General features: G+C 43.6%; 1 protein-coding gene across 4 annotated transcripts in view; it reads left to right on the top strand.

Moving 5' to 3' along the window:
- The window catches only part of LOC140728185 (partitioning defective 3 homolog B-like), a 1,189,360-nt gene that overhangs the window by 1,136,128 nt on the left and 31,056 nt on the right, over positions 1 to 22,176 (top strand). For 2 of the 4 annotated variants that reach the window (XM_073046527.1, XM_073046529.1), the window contains one exon: positions 4,749 to 9,235. The exons of 1 other annotated variant lie outside the window; for it this stretch is intronic. In XM_073046527.1, coding sequence (XP_072902628.1) covers positions 4,749 to 5,145 — 397 coding nt within the window. In that variant the 3' untranslated portion in view covers positions 5,146 to 9,235. Of the gene's footprint in view, positions 1 to 4,748; positions 9,305 to 22,176 lie in introns of those variants that run through there. One more of the 4 variants, XM_073046528.1, reaches the window with a different exon arrangement.

The following is a 22,176-nucleotide window of genomic DNA, read 5'->3' as shown; positions in this document are numbered from 1 at the left end:
TCCACCCTATCTAGTCCTTTCAACATTTGGTAGGTTTCAATAAAATCCCCTCCACAAGACCACACTACCTCTGGTGTCTTCTTGATATTAAGGTCATCAATACTGCATGTTTAATCTGCCAGCAGGTTGCTCCATAGAGGTGGGGTTGGACTTGCGGTGTACCATGTTGCTGTCTGCTACACTGCGTTGGAGGTGGTGCGCGGTCAGACAAACGGTGCAAATGATTGCCTCGCTTGTGTTTCTTGTGTTTGTGAGACCCTGTTGGATATCGGTAATGTAGAATACCGCAAGTCCAATGTCTCTTGCACCATCGACCTACAGGCCATGACTCTCAAGGAACTTGGTTATTATTTTTAATGACTCCATGTTTTCCTGCTGTCGTAATTATATATGTTATATATGCTTTGTGCTGTGTTGGACTAGTGGCCCTGCGTTTCGCACCTTGGCCCTGGAGGAACGATGCTGCGTTTGGCTGTATTCATGTGTATGGTTGAATAATAATATAAGAACATAAGAAATAGGAGCAGGAGTCGGCCATCTGGCCCGCCGAGCCTGCTCCACCATTCAATAAGATCATGGCTGATCTGGAAATTAAACCTGAGTGATAATTAAACTTGATATTCATTTTATTATTGTTCAAAGTAAATCTACTATCAAAGTACATATATGTCACCATATACAACCCCGAGGTTAAGTCCGTAATGGAATCAATGAAAGACTGCACCCACTGTGCAAAAGACAGCAGACTGTATGAATACAAAAAAAAGAAATAATAAGTAAATAGGCAATAAGTATCAAGAACATGAGACCTTGACAGTGAGTCCATTGGTTGTGGGAACATTTCAATGATGGGGCAAGTGAAGTTGGGGTAAGTTATCCCCTTGGTTCTAGAGTGTAATGGTTTGTTTTGCATGCCATCCATTCAGATCTTTTCTTCATGTCTGTGCATTGAAATAGGACAAAGGAATGTAGAGTACAGTTACAGAGTAACTGCAGCACAGGCAGACAATAAGGTGCAAGGTCATGACAATGTAGATTGTGAGGTTAAGAGGCCTCTGACTGTACTAGGGAACCGTTCAATAGTCTTATAACAGGGGATATAAGCTGTCCCTGAGCATACTAGTACGTGGTTTCAGGATTTTTATCTTCTGCACGATGGGATGGGAGAGGGGAGAACATGTTTCAAGGTGGGTGGGGTCTTTGATTAAGTTGTGCACTTTACCAAGGCAGTGAGAAGTGTAGACAGAGTCCAGGGTGAGGAAGTTGGCTTCTATGATGTGCTGAACTGTGTCCACAACTCTGCATTTCTTACGATCATAGACAGAGCAATTGCCATACCAAGCCATGATACCTAGGATAAGACATTTTCTGTGGTTCATTGATAAAAATTGGTGAAGGTCAAAGGGGACATGCCAAATTTCTTTAGCCCCCTAAGGGAGCAAAGAGTTTCAACCTATACTTGTATATAGCATAAATAGCTATCTCTGCTTTTCCAATGCATTTGATGATAGTATCGATTATCACTGTAATCAGTGATACACTTTTTAAACTCTACTATGGTCTGGTGTGTTGTGGGTGTTCAGACATTAATATTTAAGAGGGTGTTAGATATGGTGCTTGTGGCTAAAGGGATCAGGGGGTATGGAGAGAAAGCAGGTACAGGGTTCTGAGTTGGATGATCAGCCATGATCATACTGAATGGCGGTGCAGGCTCAAAGGGCCGAATGGTCTACTCCTGCACCTATTTTCTATGTTTCTAATATAGATCTACAATAAGTGTCCGCTTTATTAGGTACACCCTGTCCGTTAATGCAGATATCTAATCAGCCAATCATGTGTTAGCAACTCAGTGCATGAAAGCATGCTGACATGGTCATGAGGTTAATTTGTCAACCAGACCAAATATCAGAATGGAGATGAAATGTGATCTAAGTGAGTTTGACTGTTGATCTCCTGGGATATTCGTGCACAATTGTCTTCAGAGTTGTCGGAGAATGGTACAAAAAACGTTTGGTGAGGTCACTGGAGAATTGCCAGACTGGTTCAAGCTGACAGGAAGGTGACAGTAACTCAAATAATTATGCATACAACAGTGGTGTGCAAATCAGCATCTCTGAATGTGCAATATATCAGACTTTGAAGTGGATTGGATATAGCAGCAGAAAACCATCAGCATACACTCACTGGCCACATGAGGTATCTGACAGGTGGCCACTGAGTGTATATTATGTACATCATATGCTCTTACAGGATTGTCACACCGTGCTATAAAATAGTGCTTCCTCAAGAATTAATGCTAGGGACATCTTGTTCAATTTAATCACCAGTAATGATGCCTCATTTTCCCTTCATCTATACACTCTATATGACTTCAGAAGTCTCTCTCACTTGAGATTCATGTTAATTATACCGCCTCTGAAGTTCACCCAGTTGGTGCAAAATTCCCGACTTGCTGTACCCATCTAGCAGTTTCCAACCAATAGTTTCCCTCCATTAAATCAGAATAAAGACTGAATGAGATAATATTCAGGCCAATGCAACATTTCTACAGGTGCTTTTCCTCTGATTCCACCTGGCAAACTCCAGCCTAACAGCTTGAACTGAATTCTCACTCCCTGTCCCTTTTCTCTTGATTTTGCTCTCCTTTGCTTTGTCTTCCTGATCCAGCTGACCCCTTCACCCACACTTTCCTCCCACTGGTTCGCCTCCTTCCCTTTATTCCACACTCCATCTTTCCCTCCTATCAGAAATTTCCAGCTTCCAATTCATTCTCACTCTCCCCGTCCCTCATCTGCCTATCAACCCTTCCCCTCACCTGGGTCAGTCTATCATCAGCCAGCTCTTGTTCCACCCCTTCCATCCACTTCCCCTCTTCCTATCCAGTCCAGATGATGAAACATAGACTGTCTGTTACCCTCCATATCTGCTGCCTTACATACTGAGTTAAGCTCACAATTTGTTGCTCCAGATTTCACCACCCACAATCTCAAGTTAGATTAGCTTTATTTGTCACACATTGAAACTCCAAAGCATACATTGATCAAATCACAAGCAGGAGAAAAACCTGCAGATGCAGGAAATCCAGGCAACACACACAAAACGCTGGAGGAACTCGGCCCAAAACGGCAACTGTACTTTTTTCCATAGAAGCTGCCTGGCCTGCTGAGTTCCTCCAGCATTTTGTGAGTGTTGCTTGAAGCATACGGTGAAATGTGTCGTTTGCATCAACAACAAACACAGCCCACAATGTTGCCATGCTTCCAGCACCAATGTGGGGTGGCCCTGTTCGTGAGGAATGTGATTCAGTCCTTTCCTCAACTCACAAACCTTGACCTGTAGGTCTATTGGAATGTGGAAGGAAAGTAGAGCATCCGGAGGAAACCCCACAGACACGGGGAGAATGTACAAGCTCCTTACAGACAGTGGCAGGAATTGAACCTGTACTTCCGATCACTGGCACTGTAAAGCATGACGCTAACCACTACATTACTCTTGTGTCTCCGGGCCCTAAAAAGTGGGCAATACAGAGAGAGCTATCAGTGACACGGCAGGCAAAGTCACACTTCACAAATGGCTCGAAGGCTCGAGAAGGTGACAGAGACGAGGAGGAGGGAGGCCACAATGTCATGTGCATAACGCAGTATAATTTTCAAATTGACCCATTTCTTATCCATGGCCAGTGTCTATTCAGGAACCAGAACAGGTCGGCTAGCTCAGGGGAGATGGGGGAACTGTAGCTGTGCAAGTCATATGTAAAACCAAAGCTTTTGTTTAGTGTGCCAGTGTTTTTCTTGCTGAGAAGCTTAAGGAAGTTTGGCATGTCAGCAACTGCTGAAAGTATAATGGTCTGGTACAGCAATTCAAACATGCAAGAACATGAGAAGCTGCAGAAAATAGTGGACTCAGCCATAATGTACACCACGAGCACATTCCTCCCTATGATTGGTCCTATCTACGTGAGGTGCTGCATCAGAAAGCAACAGCCACCATCAAAGGTCACCATCTTTCGAGCCATACCACCAGGCAGGAGGTACAGAAGCCTGAAGTCCTGTACTACAGGTTCAAAAACAGCTACTTCCCTTGAACCACTCAATTCTTAAACCAACCTGTACAACCCATAATCAGAACACTATGATCAGTTTGCTCTACAACGGATTTTGTATTTTATTTTTGTTGTAATCATGTCCTTTCTTGTAAAAAGTGTGCATAATTTATGTTTAGTTTGCTTTTCTCATGAACATTGTGTATCTGATGCTGAGTCTGTGGTCCTGTAGCAAGTAGGTTTCTCATTGTCCCAATGCAAAGGCTGAGTGAGCTAGGACTTTGCTCAGTGGAGTGAAAGAGCATGAGAGGGGACCTCATAGAGGTGTACTAGATGATAGAAGGCATAAATTGAGTGGCTAGCCAGAGGTATTTTTCCAGGCTGAAAATGGCTAATACAGGGGAGTGTAATTTAAAGGTGATTGGGGACAAGAATTTGAGGGATGTCAGAGGTAAGTGTTTTTACGCAGAGAGTGGTGGGCTCATGGAGTGCCCTTCCGGGGTGGTGGTAGAGGCCGATACATGAAGAAACTCTTAGACACGCATATGGATTAGAGAAAATGGAGGGTTATGTAGGAGGGAAGGGTTATATTGATCTTAGAGTAGATTGACAGGTCAGCAGAACATTGTTGACTGAAGAGCCTGTACTGTGCTGTTCTGTGTTCTACTTGTGTATATGACAATAAACTCAACTCTGACTCTTCTAGGCATATTCCTGGAGAACCAGAGGAATATCATCTCCGAGCTTCCTATGGTGATAGAGAACCTCCCAGATACTTGGGTGCACAACGCCACGCCATAGGATACCCACATCGAGGGAACTATCCACGGAACGCTGCCGACGCCCGCTTGGATCCCAGGATCCCAGATTACCCGAGCGGTGCCAGGCTGCGGGAGGCTATGTACAACCCGCCTGCTCAGTACAAGGGACCCCACAGGCATGACGTGCCTCCATCTCCAACACAGACTTTTAAGTTGTCTCGCTACCATGACCAGGGCAAGGTGGAGTACCGAGAGAGCAGCCCAGACCGATATAGGTACCCCTATCAAGAAAGTCGACATCAAGACCCCAGGCAAAAGAATGGTATGACAGCAGCTGTCTAGCCAGGGACTGATGAAGGGATGCCAAGGTATTGCTTTATTGCACAAAGGCAACACTTCAGCAGACATTGTCTTCGACTGCTCTCTCAACAGCCTCAATGATCACTTTGCCTCCCTTTTATGAATAGATGCGTGTCCCTGAATCAAGAATGAAAATAAGTAATTAGAATGCCATCCAGTCTGAGCAAGTCTTCTGATAATGCTACACAGAGAAACTGACCAAAATCAACCCTACAATGGGGATACTTGTGCCAGAGAAGGGACCTGATAATGCAATTGTTGACATGCATTTTTTGGAAAACATCATCTCACAATCAAGTTGCCAAGGTTGCAATGGAACTGAGCCCCTGCATAAAATTAAAAGCAGCATGCCTTTTAACTGCATTAGTGGAATGCTATTGGGCAGGAAATTAATCACAAGCTTCAGATGAGTTTTTAAAGAGACATTACCTGAACTATTGAACCAAATGTAATCATTGCATCCATTCCTAGGTATTCTCCTAGCATTCATTTATTACATATTAAGCAGGTCTACCATTCACAAATAGGCAAACCTTCAACTGTGCTGTGAAGAATTATATTACTGGTATGAGTGCCAAGTCAAGACTCAAATGGCCTGCGAAGTTCTGGTCAAGAGGATCTTTGCCAAGCCATTGTGGTGCAGACTTTAGAAAGCTGACACCAACTTTGCTTGTTTTCTACTACTTATTAAGGTGTTAACCAACAAAAATCATTACGAATGCAACAGATGTTGACCAATTTCTGTGAATGATAATTACTGAATGTTCATTGTTATCCTCCTGTATTATAATCTCTCAAGAAAGTAGTCTCTATAATTATCAAGAGTTGAAAGTCTTCTGATATCTCTTTCAGATGACATCACTCCACATCTTATTCATCCCAGCTATCCAATTTATTACCTCTCCACAAACCAGCAATAATTTCCCTTTTAATATGTCAAACACTTTTTTAATATCTGATAGTTAGCAAGATGTAATTTGTGATTTCAGACTGAATGCTAGTTTCAAAGCCTGTTCTCCATTCGCTAAGAGAAGCCTTTTAGTGTGTTCCAGGGAATTGTCAGCCTCTTGATACCATATAATGATGTCATACAGCTGGATTAAAATATATAGGATGACCATAAATGTCAGTTTTAGAGGGCTTTGGTAATTACGTTTCATTAAAAATGGTTTCTCCACCTGTAATTAAATAGAAAATTGTATTTCTTTAGGCTTAAAACACATTTTGTGATGGAGAAATACATAGAGATTAAGACTTAAACTCCTAGGTCTCTATGTAACTCTAGGTAGTGTCGAACAGTTCAACGAAAGGACTCCAACCATACTCTCTCATCTTGTGAATTGTACACACTGTGAGTTAGTCATAGGCCCACATCTAGTCACTGTTTTGTGCTGAGTGACAAATTTTGGCCAGAGTGGCAGGAGATTGTCTCTGAATGTGGAAAGGGGGAACTAAACTAGCCATCTTGCTGCTCTTAAGTTGCTTTCACCTCTCACTCACTCACCCCCGGGCTCACGTTGGGTGCGGGAGGAACGGTTTTGATCGACGTTCACCTTAGATACACCTGCCACCAGCTCCGAGTTCCAAAATACTTCTGTCGCTCACTGCCTAGCTGTTGAAGGAAGGTTGTGGGTGCCTCTAAAAATTTACCAAGAGGAAGCAGTAGCAAGAGAATTGACACCAACAGGCTAGAAAAGAAATGCTATCTTAACCACTTTTTCTGCCCACCCTCCCCTTCACATTGCAGTGACTGATTATTATGCTCCAAATGACAGAAATATCCACTTGAAAATCTATTCCCTCTGAGATATTGCACAGGTTTTCATGACAATTTGATTGGCCTTTGAATGATGCAGCAATAGAACAATTTACGTTTGTGAGAAGCTTTCAGTGTGTGATTGGTTATCTTTTTATGATGACCCATTCAGTCCTGATTAACTAATCCATTACATGTGGTTTCAGTATTCCACCATGAAATCATTACAATGAGAGAGCTATAGAAAAAGAGAGATGGCTGTAATTGAGTTGTGGTCACCTTGAGTGGAACTTGCAATAGTATAAAAGCTTGTAACATCATGGAAACAGGAGAAGCCCAATTACTCCAAGTTTTTTATTCCACCATATCTGTACCTTTGACTAAATACCTCACTTAATTTGTGGGTAGAATTAAGGAGACGCTGTAAACAAAATATACTTAATCCGAAGGAACATAGAGGCATACAGCTCTGAAACTGCCCACCGAGTGATGCTAACCATTAAGCACCCTTTTACACTAAACCTATACTAAATCGATTTTATTCTTCCCACATTCCCATCACCTCTCTACCCCAGCTTCTACCACTCATTAAAGGTAGTCCACAGACGTTAATTAAACTAGCAAACCTCATTGTCTTTGGGACGTGGGAGGAAACTGAAGCATTCGGAGGAAACCTGTGCAGTTACAATGAGAACATGCGAACTTCACACAGACATTACAGAGGCCGGGATTGAACCTGTGTCACTGGAGCTGTGAAGTAGTGGCTCCACTGACTCTTCCCCTGTGCAGCCCCAAAAGATCCAATTCAAAGACCAGCTAACTTCCTTAAATCTCAGCCTGTTCCTTAAAGAGCAAAAATCACTTCAGTTTTTTAAACTTACATTTGACACTGGTCATCTCAGTGGCAGTAGTTCCAGAATTCTGCTTTTTTTTGTACTAACCAAATGATTATGATCTATTTTTTATGCTGTTATCCTTCTTCAAGATGAGCTGCCAACCATTCCTGACAAGCCCCATTCGCCCAAAGTGACTGGTTTTAAGACACCAGTAGCCCAGCTTTGCCCCTTCTCCTGTCAATAGAAATGTTTTTGCTGGGCTTAGTAGCTAAGCCACATGTGAAGACCAGGAGCTGGTTGTCAGAGGCCATTTGAGATGCACACCATTGAGAGGTTTAATAAGTAGTGGGAGCTCATCCCCACTTCCTTTCCCCAATGGCTGTGACAACCTTAAGGGACTAATCCCTTCATTCCCAATATATTCAAATGTCTAACTAAAAACCTCTTAAGCATCACGATTGTCTCTGCTTCTGCCAGTACCATTCCAGCCAATGCAGCCCATTCCAGGCATCTACCTCACTCTATGTTAACAAAAATACTTCCCTGCACACCTCTTTTTAAATCTTTCCCCTTTCACTTTCAATACATGTCCTCTGGCATTTGACAATATTACCACGGGGGAAAATACCAGAGTTCACTTCCTGGATAAAAGCTGAGCCCTCTTTTCTGTCTCGCTACTTTTTTTCCCTGCATACCCGCCTTGCATCTGTAGCTCAGGGAAGTTTAGCTTTAGCTCAGTAAATCTTCCTTCTTGTCCACGGTGATGATACAGTGAAGGATGCCCGATTGCAGCACTTTGCTAAGCTCTGCTTGCTCAGAATATCCTCAGGTGGATATTTGAAAGCTCGGCTCTCAAGGGAGTTGAAATACTACAATTTGTAGTAGAGAATAATGGAGATTCAGGAGCAAGCAGCAGGCTGCAATCGTCCTTATTAAGAGTTGAAATATCTCCTGCACAGAAGAATTGACTAGCTCTGTGTGATTGCTAATCTAATGAAAATGTGAAGAAGTTTTTGACAAAGGGTTCTACCCAGACATCGGCTTGACTTTTCTAACTATATCTGAAGATTCCTTTGCTGTTTTCTGTTCATAGTACGTAGACTCCAACTGAAATGTGGATATTTTATTAAAGAATAATGGATAACACAAATTAATTACAAATATAATAATTCTAACTGAGACTTCAAACATAGAAACTTGGCTACCATTCAGAAGAACTGCTGTTGATCACTTGTTGACTTCTGGAGATCCATTCCAATGGGGTGTCGGAACAGCACAGCACCATAAGGTGAGGGAGACTGGCCAGATACTGAAATTCTGTACAAGTCCTTGCGGGCAGCAATTAAAATGTTAACAAACAACCTTGAGAGTCACTTCATCAACAAAGCCAAAAATGTAATTGGGATTATGGATTTGGGGAACTCTTCTCCCATCTCACTGAGTGTTTTTGTTTTCTCTTTTTATAAACATTTATTATTAATTACAGACTCGAGATTATTTTTTACTCCAGCCATGTACACTCGTTATATAAAAGCAGATTATTTCCTGTTGCTCAGGTGTTGATTCAGTCTGTTTTGAGCACTCATTGGTTAATGTCAGCCGAGATAATGTCAAGCAGTGATATCTTTACACTACGTCATTCCTTGGAGTTTTGAGCAAGTAAGATTGCCAACACTGCATATTTTCCACAAAAATTCTGCCGATTAAAAAAATACTGATTCTTTCTAAAATTTTGTTCCACTAATGTTGAGAAGCCACACCCCTTGCCAGCCCGCAGGACCGCCATATCACTGGGCAAGTGGTAAGTAATACTTCTCATCTCATCACATCTCCTGAAGTCTGACCTTGTGGCCGAGGACGAGTCTTTCCACTGTGACACATGCTCAGTGCCTCTAGGCCCATTGCTCTACATGCTTTATGGAGGAACTTAAAATATAAAGTTCCTCAGTAATTTTGGGAAAACGGGGGGGGAACATACAAATTTGAACACAGATGCATAAATTTTAGGAGGACATGGAAGGAGGCAGGGTACTGTGTTTTCTTAAATCTTTAGAATCAGAATCGGAATCAGGTTTAATATTACTGACATATGTCATGAAATCTGTTTTGCAGCAGCATGACAGTGCAACACACAACAGCTTCTGCACCCATCTTACAGGCGAGCAAATTGAATGATCGCAGCTGAAACAAATGTGAGAATGCTTTGGGATTTAAACTGAATGCTGCCAGCTCTCAAAGTTGCCTTGACAGTCATCCACAGTTTTACTCAACCAACAGGTCCAGTGGCTTCTAAGGAACCCATGGTACGGTTTTAAAGGACGTGAATGTTTGTGGTCAATGTCACAGTAAGCATTAGCACCACAAACCAGATGGTTCAGACATAATCACAATGAGCTTTTGGGTGCTCAGTGTCAAAACTATCTGCTGGGTTTCATAGGTTTGTGCAGCATTGCAAAAGGCCCTTCAGCCCACTGAGTCTACACCAAACATTGCACATCACTCCCCATTTTTTAACTGGGGAGAACTCTGTTCTCTCCTCAAAGATTTCCACTCAGCTGCTGTACGGGAAGAACAATTTACAGCAGTCGATTAACTAAGGTAAACACAAGAGATGTTACAGATGCTGGAAATCCAGAGTAGCATGCACAAAATGCTGGAGGAACTCAGCAGGTCGGGTAGCGTTGTGGAAAGGAATAAAGAGTCAACATTGAGGCCAGAGACCCTCCATTAGGATCGAATCCAGGTTACTGAAGCTATAAGGCAGCAGCTCCACTAGTTACACCACCCTGTAAGCACAAATAGCGATTAAACTTGAATGGTTGAAAAGTAGCTAGGCCCATGAACAGTGCTTATAAGTGTAGGACTTTATTTTTAACCTGCTCAACTTCAGTGTCAAGTGTACCAGTGACACCTCCCTCCCTGACATTCTTTTATGCCCACTTCGAGCCATGCAACGCAATGCCAGCTACCCCTCTCCCAGGTGAGCAGCCATTGTCTGGAACAGCAGCAGAAGTGAGAAGGACTCTGCAGAGGGTCAACCCCCTTAAGGCTGCGAGGCTGGACAACATCTCAGGCTGAGTACTCAGAGACTGTGTGCACCAACACGTCTTCAACACTCAGTGGCTCAGGCAGCATCTATGGAAAGGAAGGGGCCGAGACCCTTCTTCAGGGCTCCAATGAAGCGTCTTGGCCCAAAACATCGACTGTTTATTCCTTTTCAAGGACAGTTTTAGTACTTTTCCCCAAGCAGTAAGGCTTATCAACACTTCCATCCATAACCACCACAACCTCTGCTTTATCATTACTGCATGTATAGACATTCCTGTGCCTAGCATTACATAAAATCAATTTATGTATATGAGGTATCTTGTATATTTATATTTATTGTGTTTTTTAAATTTTATTATGCTTTTTGTGCTGCATTGAATCAGGAGTAACCATCATTTCATTCTTCTCCACTTGTGTAGTGGATATTACGTTAAACAATTTGAATCTTGAACCTTGAATCTACCTTCCAGTCAAGATGGCATTCGCTGTCTGTCAAGATCGTGGCTCAGGCTTAGTTGTTTTTAAGTTCATAGGGATGATTTTGGGATCAGAGAGGGAAAAATGGGTCAGGTTAATGTTTAGGACAGGGATGTGGGGAACTAGAGGTTAGGCTGGTGTCTAAGCCTCCATTCCATGCTTTGCGTTCAAAGACCACAGACAACAAAGATGAAGGACTTACATGGATGGATGTCGAGCTGGTAGACACAGTGGACAAAGACCAACCCCAGGTCCCTGAGTTCCCGTGGGATAAATTGTATCAGAAGTCTGCACAGGCAGGAAGTATGAAGTCTCTGAGGTACACGAGTTGGCGAGCCCTAAGCCCAAAGCCTGCAGTTCGGGATCCCATCATCAGTGAGTCAGGTGTTTGAGGCCTGGAGTCTAAGATCTGTCCTCAGCAAGTCCATAGTTCAGGTCTTGGGGTTGATATCAAAGATTGAAGCCCAAAGGTCGATTAGAAGTCCAGAAGTCAAGGCCCAATAGCCGAAGCACTGTGCCTGTGAGTCCACAAGTCCAAAGGAGGCTAGAAGCCTGTCCTGTCCTTGGGCTGGAGGACCATCGGTGTGTCTGTGAAAGGCTGGGTAGAAGGGAGGGAGGAAAGGGGATGGTTTTTTGCTGTTACTCTGCTGAATGTTGTGGTCATGCTATGCCGGTGCTGGAATGTGTGGCAATACTTGCGGGCTGCCTCCAGCACATCTTTAGGTTGTGCTAATAGCTGACACAAATAATGTCACTGTCTGTTTTGATGTACGTGTGATAAGTGAGTGAATCTGAATCAGAATGAATGAAGTAGGGTTTTAAAATCTTCCCAATGTTTCAGTGTTACTTGTCATAAATTATGGTTGAATTACCTTTGTGCACTAGACATGCATTCTCAAATATAATCATATAACAATCACAGCACGGAAACAGGCCATTCCGGCCCTCCTAGTCCATGCCGAACTCTTAATCTCACCTAGTCCCACCTACCCGCATTCAGCCCATAACCCTCCACTCTTTCCTGTCCATATACCTATCCAATTTTACCTATCAAATATTTGTTTGTTTTTCAGCAAAAGAAAAGAAAGATAGTTTTCTTCCAGGGTAAACTGAGATATTAATCAAGGTGCAGTCACTCACAAAACAGGATAATTTTTAGGAGATTTCCTGATGTTTATTAATGATGGTGTCAATAAATGGAAAGTAAAGTCGTGGAAACTTCCTGCTCGTGGCCAGTAAAACTGGAAGGACAGACTTCCAGTCATGCAGTATGTTTTGCAATCACAGTATGTGGCAAAATCCGAATATTTCTGAAATGTAGTAATTGTTTCAGAAGAGAAAAAGTGGAAGCCGGGTTGCAACAGCAAGCTTCCTACAAACAGCTGGAGGAGAGCAAAACAGAAAACCTGCATTTAGTTGAGCGATGAATATTGGCCAGGACATCAGGGGTAATCTCTGCAAAATAGTACTAGGGGATCTTTTGCTGTAACTTGTATTGCAGAATGCTGCAAGATAAATTGCCTCATCCATGAGACAACACAACCAACAATGCAGTATTCACTCAATACTGGACTGAACCTTGCGGAAAATAGGGATGTACCAATAAAGTCTAGCAAATTGAACACCACTATTGCCTCTTTAAGCAGTTATCTGTTGTGTGATTATCAGTGAGCTGTTTGCAGTGTTGCCAGGATAGTAAACAAAAGCTTAACCATCATAAATGAGGCGCAGGAGGCACATCGAGACCAGTTATAGAAACTAGAGCTAAGACAGGAAAAAGCAAAACAAAACAGATTTCTGTGAAATCCTTCATGACCTTAGAAGGTCCCAAACTTCAGCAGTTATGTGTTTTCAGTATTAGTCATGTTATTCAGGAAACATGGTCAGCAATTTGGGCGCAGCACAATCACATGGAAAGCTGACAATAACTCAACAACTAAAAAAAGCTTTTGTTTATTTCTGGATCAATATTGTGTCCATTCCAGGAACTCACCTTTGGTCCCCACTGGAAACTCAGCTCTCGCCTGTGGTTCTCAGTAGCTGTTTGCTTGCAACAGCCGCCATAACCTGGTACACCGCTTCAACAAGCAGGCTAAACCACTGGAGGGAGGCCAGTGGGCCTCATACTATGTTGTGATAGGGACATGCTCATCCTAGCATGCAAAGTCAGCTACAGGACACTGGATGGAGGTGTTACGTTTGTGGTACTAGGAAACCAGGTACCGTGAATAACTCACAAAAGAGATGGGGAGGTGCGCAACAAATGTGCAGCCATTTATTTTACTTGTAAGTCATCTACCCATAATCTCCTCTTGTGTTTAGTGCATAACACAGGGAAGTTTGCCAGCAACACAAAGGGTCAAAATATACATGAATACATCACATATCCCTCCCCACTTATTTTAAAAGTTTCTCCTGCTTCACATACACAAACTGCTGCTGAACTACAAAGTTCAATGGAGTAAACGTCAAATTCAACCAACAAAAAGCATTGTTGGGTTCTAACATTTTAACTCACTCATTCTTTGTGGCACTCTTCTAAGTTTTCACAGATATCTGTGAAGAACAAGGATTTCAGGGTGTATATTGCATATATTTCTCTGATATTAAATGGAACTATTGAACTATAGATTGCCTTTATTCTCAGATACAACCCTGGGGATTATTCTGCCCATGTGCTGAGGGTTTGTCACTAAACTGGAGATTCAATCTGTCTGTTCAGGTGAGGGTGCCAATAACCTGGGGATGATGCCAAATTCATTTTATCTCTTGGTGGTGTATGTATAGATATTGTCTTGGGTGCTGCATTGTTAGTAGAGGGCACCTCGGAAAGCACAGGAGATGGGAAGCACTGGCTGTGACATTTGATCTTAACGGAGATTCTGGGTCATTGTCTCTGAATCTTGTCCCATATCTTACAAAAATGTCCCTACACAAGGCAGGGTGAAGGCCGAGATCTCTGAGCTTCTTGTCGATACTTCACACCTTCATATGGCTACTGCTCTGCCCATGACTGCAGGGAACTATAGAGAACTTTGGAGAACACAGAACATCAGAGAAACGAGCCTCTCCTCCATGGACTCTTCCTACAGCTCCCCTGGCTCAGAAAAGCAGGCCATGTAGTCAAAGATCCTCACAACCTGGACATTCTTGCTGCAAACCCGCTCTGTGGATCCGGATTGGTCAGTTTGCGTTCATTTTCAATAGCCTCAGAAACTGGAAACAGCTGATCAACATGCCTTCTCCAGATGTTGTGGTTACTAGTTTCCCCTGTGTACGTCACCTGACCAGTTTGTGCCAACACCATTGCAGATGGCTGCTTTCTTCCAGAGATGTAGTTCCTGCATACTGTGCTTTGGCACGTCTCTCAGCTTGGGTTTTCTGTTCATTTAGCACAATCTGTCTTGTGTTTGGGGGTCTAAGCTGGTCAAGGGCGGTGGTCTTTTCATCCCTGCAGTGGCTGGAGCCAGTTTGGTGGTGGTGTGAGGTATGTTGTGGTATGTCAGTGAGAAAGTGCTGGCTGAGAGATCCACATCCCACTGAAGTATTGCAGGCTTGTTTCATTGTTTGTACAAATTGTTCAGCAAGGCCATTAGTGGCTGGATGATAAGATGCTGACTTGATGTGCTGAATAGCATTCGCTTCCATAAATGCCTTGAACTCTTCAGACAGGAGTTATGGGCCATTGTCACTTACAAGCTGTTGAGGAAGCCCAGATGGGCTAAAGATTGAACGTAGCTCCTCAGTGCATATTTCTCATGTAGTGCTCTTCATGATGGCAGCCTCAGGGTAACTGCTGTATGCAGTCACTACGACTAAGAACGTGTCCTTTATAGGTCCTGCAAAATCTACATGAATCATCTGCCCATGGTTCTTCAGGCCATTTCCATGGATGAAAAGGAGCAAGTTGAAATTCATTTCTCACTCGCTGACTTGCTTTGGCCTTCTCTTTAATGTTTACATCCAGCCTTGGCCACCAGAAGTAGCTGTGTGCAATTTATTTTGTGAGCACTACACCACAGTGCTCTGCATGTAGCTTGTCAAGCACTTAAAATGCTGGAGGAATGACAACTCGATAAACCCATCGTAAACATCCTGCTTGGACTATGAGCTCCTTCCATCGAGCCTGGTAAGGTTTCAGTTCTATTGTTGGCTCTCCTTTCCACTCGTGGGTTAGCATGTCCACCACCTTAGATACAACAGGGTCAGTATGTGTGTGCTTCCAGACGTGTGTTGCATCTATTAGAACTACAGGTACTCCCCTGAAGTAAAAGATCTCTTTCAGGGTTGGCTCTGGAGATGTAGCAGCTAAAGGAAGTCTAGATAGTCCATTAGCATTCGAATGTACTTTATATCATACTGATGTGCAGATAGTAACAGAGCCTAACGTTGCATTCAACTAGCAGCCAGGGAAGGAGTGCCCACATGTGGACCAAAAATTGATGTCAAGGGGTGATAATCTATCGGTGGTGTAAATTGTTGATCAAAGAAGAATTGATGGAATTTCTTAACTCCGAGGACAATTGCAAGTGCTTCCTGCTCAATTCAGGCATAGAAATTCTCTGCCGTGCTTAATGCCCTTGATACGAAAGCAATTGGACGCTGTTAACCCAAAGGCATGATGTGTGAGATAACTGCCCCCACACCATAGGATGATGTGTCACAGGCCAACTGTACGAGCAATGACGGATTGAAGTGTGTGAGTGTATCAGATTGTGACAAAGCTGTTTTGTCCTTTTTAAAAGCTCCTGCACAGCGATCTGTTCACTGCCAGGGTGTTGCTTTACTGTAAAACTCATGAAGTGGTTTGCGTAGTATGTGAGTAGTGCTAAGAAAGATATTAATTGACTTGCATTCTGTGGTAGTGGAGCCTTCACCTTTGATGGTGCCTTTTGAGGCCCAAATATTCAATTAAAGGTCAAGACATCTCACACTTAGCCCATATTCCTTGAGTCTATGTGGTGTAGCATCCAAGTTTTGTAGGTGCTAACGCTCACTTTTCCCATAATGAGTAAGCCATGCAATAGCATCGCACCCCTTGTGATATGCTCAGGATCTGGTCCATTGTTTGCTGAGAAATGGCGAGAGCTGATGTGATGCCAAATGGAAGCCTTTGGTACTTAAACGTTCATTTGTGAGTCACTATGGTCAACAGTTCCTGTGACTCTGACTCTATATGCATCTGCAAGCATGCTTGGCACAAGTCAATCTTGCTAAATGTCTATCCACTAGACAATCCTGCAGTAAGGTCATCAGTGAGCAGAAGAGGGTATTGTTCTTGTTTAGCCATAAGAACTGAGTTACTGATTACCTTGAAGTCTCCACACAGCTTTAAAGACCTATCCCCTTTCAGACAGGAACCACTAGAGCTGCCATTTACTTACAGACACTGGTTCCAATACCTCACTCTGAACCAGTCTTTCCAATTCAGCCTCCATCTTTGATTTGAGGTAATATGGTACAGGTCTTGCCTTTATGCACTTGGGTGTTGTGCCGGCTTAACAGTGTTTCCTTTCATCATGCCCAGTCCTCTGTTGAATACTGCAGTGTGTTTCTTCAAAACCTCTTGTAGACCAGTGCACCCACCAATCATGTGCACTTTGTGCTGGTGGAGTTTGAACTGCTCCAACCACGAGCATCCTCACTGTGGCCCTATCCAACCATAGGATCACCCAAATGCCATCTTTGTGTCCTGAAACAGATAAACCATGAAAAGCTTCTTCAACCATGGAGTGAGACAGACAGACATACTTTATTGATCCCGAGGGAAATTGGGTTTCGTTACAGCCGCACCAACCAAGAATAGTGTAGAAATATAGCAATATAAAACCATAAATGATTAAATAATAATAAGTTAATCCTGCCAAGTGGAAATAAGTACAGGAACAGCCTGTTGGCTCAGGGTGTCTGACCCTCCAAGGGAGGAGTTGAAAAGTTTGATGGCCACAGGTAGGAATGACTTCCTATGACGCTCAGTGTTATATCTCAGTGGAATGAGTCTCTGGCTGAATGTACTCCTGTGCCTAACCAGTACATTATGGAGTGGATGGGAGTCATTGTCCAAGATGGCATGCAACTTGGACAGCATCCTCTTTTCAGACACCACCGTCAGAGAGTCCAGTTCCACCCCCACAACATCACTGGCCTTACGAATGAGTTTGTTGATTCTGTTGGTGTCTGCTACCCTCAGCCTACTGCCCCAGAACACAACAGCAAACATGATAGCACTGGCCACCACAGCCTCGTAGAACATCCTCAGCATCGTCCGGCAGATGTTAAAGGACCTCAGTCTCCTCAGGAAATAGAGACGGCTCTGACCCTTCTTGTAGACAGCCTCAGTGTTCTTTGACCAGTCCATTTTATTGTCCATTCGTATCCCCAGGTATTTGTAATCCTCCACTATGTCCACACTGACCCTTTGGATGGAAACAGGGGTCACCGGTGCCTTAGCCCTCCTCAGGTCCACCACCAGCTCCTTAGTCTTTTTCACATTAAGCTGCAGGTGATTCTCCTCGCACCATGTGACAAAGTTTCCCACCGTAGCCCTGTACTCAGCCTCATCTCCCTTGCTGATGCATCCAACTATGGCAGAGTTGTCAGAAAACTTCTGAAGATGGCAAGACTCTGTGTTGTAGTTGAAGTCCGAGGTGTAGATGGTGAAGAGAAAGGGAGACAGGACAGTCCCCTGTGGAGCCCCAGTACTGCTGACCACTCAGTGTTGCAAGCACACATACTGTGGTCTGCCAGTCAGGTAATCAATAATCCATGACACCAGGGAAGCATCCACCTGCATCACTGTCAGCTTCCCACCCAGCAGAGCAGGGCGGATGGTGTTGAACACACTGGAGAAGTCAAAAAACATGACCCTCACAGTGCTCGCCAGCTTGTCCAGGTGGGTGTAGACACGGTTCAGCAGGTAGACGATGGCATCCTCAACTCCTAGTCGGGGCTGATAGGCGAACTGGAGTTATGACCAAACCATAGGCCGGAGCTGCTCTAGAACAAGTCACTCATCCATCCTCAGTATGCTCCACCTTATTTACATATTTCCTTTTGTTTTTCCTAAGGTCATTTTTCTTTATTATAGAGTTTTTGGTTGACAGTATCTTTTTACTTTTACAGGCATGTGCAATATGTCCCTTTTTGCCACAGCTTTGGCAATCTAAATCCTTATACCAGCATTCTTTTGTTGAATGCCCAGATTTGTCGCTATGGTAACACTGATTGCCAATAGGTGTCTTATTCTTAAAGTCAGTAGAAACTTCATGAACTTGGGAAAATGTGCTTCATAGCTGTGTTTCTTTAGCTGCCATCTCCATAGATATACTAATCTCAATTGCCTCTAATGTTAGTCTGTCTTCTGTAAGCAAATGTTTCTGAATTGCCTCATTACACAGATCACATACGAGTTGATCACATAACATGTCATTCAACGACTACCCAAAATCACAGAATTCAGACCATTGCTTCAGCACCGCCACGAACTATGAAATAAACATGCCTTCCTCTTGATTCCTTTCATGAAATCTAAACCTCTCAGCGATGATGAAAGATTTAGGTGAATAGTGGCCCTTTAAGACTTTAACTATGTCCTCTAAGGCCTATTGCCAGGCTTGGCTGGTTTCACTAGACTGCATGATAAATGTTTTTGCACCCATCACATTCAGAAAAGTTGGAAGATAAGTATCATCTGCAATTTAATTTGCCTGCAAAATATTCAAATCTTTCAGTATATGAACTTCATTGCTCTGTTGTTTCATCCTACAACCCCATTCTTCCAAACGTTGTCACTATTTTCAAACTTTATCACGTTCTTATAGCTAGTCTTATCCACTTCTCTCTCTCTCTCCCCCCTTGCTTATTTTATTTTATTTAACCATCCCATTCTCGTTCTCTCCCCTCGGATTCCTCACTCACCACGCTTCCTGTGGCCATTTTCTCATGGCAAGCAATGTCTTTTCGCTCACCCACTTTACGCAGCGCCGCACCGCCAGCATTGCACATGGACTTTCCCTGCCGAAGGGAACAAAACAATAAATATCGTGTGAGGACTTGTCACCTTGCCACCAGTCGTTATGTTTGTGGTACTGGGAAGCTGGGTGGCCGCGAATCACACACATGAGAGATGGAGAGCTGAGGAACAAACGGGCAGCTGCTTATTTTGCTTGGAAGTCATCTACCCAGAATGGCCTCTCACATAATGTAACGCACAGGGTCAAAATATACATGAATACTTTGATCAACAGTGAGATCCAACGGCCAGGAAGGCGGTTCTGCAACTCTTTGTGGAGGGCGAGGAGCATGACAAAGCACAGACGATGTCATGGTCATCTATTGCAACCGGATGTGACAATGACACATGCCGCTGGGCGCAGACCTCCAAGGTCGAGAGAGTGGAAATGTTCCAGTGGCTTTCCCATTTTAAAAACTCTGCCACACAGGTTCCTCTCTCATTGTTGGATATGACAGACAACCAATCAATCTGACTGTTGGATTTCTTTCTTTAGTCCACTTAATGTCTTTCTTTTGGCAGTGTGCTCCACTGAATTTCAGCTTAACTAAGCCCATCGCCGTAATGCTCTTCAAGCCTTTTGCTGTATTGTAAGTTTAACTGCCACTGTAGCGTGATGATTAGCTTAATGCTATTACTGTGCCAGTGACCCGCGTTCAGTTCCACTACTGTCTGTACGGAGTTTGCACGTTCTCCCCGTGACCGTGTGGGTTTCCTCCGGGTGCCATGGTTTCCTCCCACACTAGTAGTAGATTAATTGGTCACGTGAGTGTAATTAGGCAGTGCAGGCTCTTTGCAGTAAAAATGCATTTAAAACCTCCCTTAAGCCAAAATCTGAACAGAGCAGGATGGAGGTTGGCAAGGTAGGATATTTTTTAATCATTGGTGCTGAAGTCTGGTCAGTTTTTAAAACTGCTAGCTCCACATCATCACAAGTTACTGAAGATTAAATACAAAGCGTGAACATCTGTTCAAAACAAGAACGATTGTTTGACATTTATGAAATTTCTGGTTGAGAAACAGGCAGCCCAGACAAAATGCAATAAAGTTGCGCCCAAGTAGTTTCTGGAGTCACTTGTGTTGAGAGAGACAGGCAGGCAGGCAGACAGACAGACAGAGAAATGGCTCAGTTGACTAACTGTTAGTGCAGAACAGCTCTTCTCTGAAGTGCTTCAAACAAGGATGCAGACCCCTGTGACAGTGTGATATTTTACACTTCAAATGAGCCAGGTTAATGAGACCGTCTCTTCAGATGAAGAACGTCATTGCACAGCTTGACATGAAAAGTAAACGCGCGTGTGCGTGTGTGTGTATGAGGGGGAGGGGAGACAGGCACACGCTGAACTTTGCCTGTGAATGGATTGCGGCAGGTATGCACAGCATCCCCTGGTGGCACGGCTCGACGTAGCACACTCGTAAAAATCTCCTGCACGCACAGCAGAGGTTTTCGCTCAGTGCCGGACAGTAATTGGCACTGACAGCTCTGTGAGCCGGACACCTCTTCAGATTCTATTTTATTCGCTGCTTCTCGCAGTCGGGAAACATTGCAGGCCTTAATGAAATGTCGCGAAGCACAGCCTCGAGTCACAAGCACACCAATAAAGGAAGCGTCTCCTCGCACGTGTTCGAGCAAGTCCATCATCGATTCAATTTACCACGCACTCCTTCAACTGCCGAATATTGATCTCCTGGTTTGAAGGGAAATTGAAGTTGCGCGAAGTTGGGAAGAGAACTGCCTGTTGATTATATTAAGTGGGAGTCTCAAGTGCTTATCAGTCGTTTCAGTGCTTTGTAGGCAGAGGCTGTGCCTGGTGCAAAGCTGAAATATGCAGAAGCTAATTAGTTCGTTGTGCCGTCTCCACAGCCGCATAGATGGAATCTTTGCTGTATTGTTGTCGAGTAAAAAAGGACAAACAGAAAATAAATTGAATCAATTATATATTAACGATGCTCAGACTCTTTGTGGCCGGTCGCTGTGGTGCTAACGCAGCACCCAAATTACATTTAACAATGCAGACGTTTGTACTTCCAAAGTAAATTTATTATCAAAGTACTTATACGTCGCCATATACTACCTTGACATTTGCTTTCTTGTGGCCTTTGCAGTGGAGCAATGAAATACAACAGAGTCAATGAAAAACGGTAGTGTAGTGCTTTGCACAATGCTTCACAGTAGCAGACCAGGGGTTCAGTTCAGGCGGCTTGTACATTCTCTTCATGACCTCCGCGGAGGTGTTCTGGTTTCCCCCACAGTCCCAAAGTTAACTAGTCATGACAAATTGTCCCATCATTAGGTGAGGGTTAAATCTGGAGATGCTGGACCGCCTGGCTCAAAGGGCCAGAAGGGTCTATTCCACAGAACCATAGAACATTACAGCACAGAAACAGGCCCTTCGGCCCTTCTTGGCTGTGCCGAACCATTTTTCTGTCTAATCCCACTGACCTGCACCTGGACCATATCCCTCCATACCCCTCTCATCTGTATACCTGTCCAAATTTTTCTTAAATGTTAAAAGTGAGCCTGCATTCACCACTTCAACTGGCAGCTCATTCCACACTCCCACCACTCTCTGTGTGAAGAAGCCCCCCCCCCAATGTTCCCTTTAAACTTTTCCCCTTTCACCCTTAACCCATGCCCTCTGGTTTTCACTCCCCTAGCCTCAGTGAAAAAAGCCTGCTTGCATTCACTCTATCTATACCCATCATAATTTTATACACCGCTATCAAATCTCCCCTCATTCTCCTATGCTCCAGGGAATAAAGTCCTAACCTATTCAACCTTTCTCTGTAACTCAGTTTCTCAAGTCCCAGCAACATCCTTGTAAACCACCTCTGCACTCTTTCAACCTTATTAATATCCTTCCTGTAATTAGGTGACCAGGTTG

Source organism: Hemitrygon akajei, chromosome 5, assembly GCF_048418815.1.
Source record: "Hemitrygon akajei chromosome 5, sHemAka1.3, whole genome shotgun sequence".
Taxonomy (NCBI): Eukaryota; Metazoa; Chordata; class Chondrichthyes; order Myliobatiformes; family Dasyatidae; genus Hemitrygon; species Hemitrygon akajei.
This window is presented reverse-complemented; position numbering and strand designations above follow the sequence as displayed.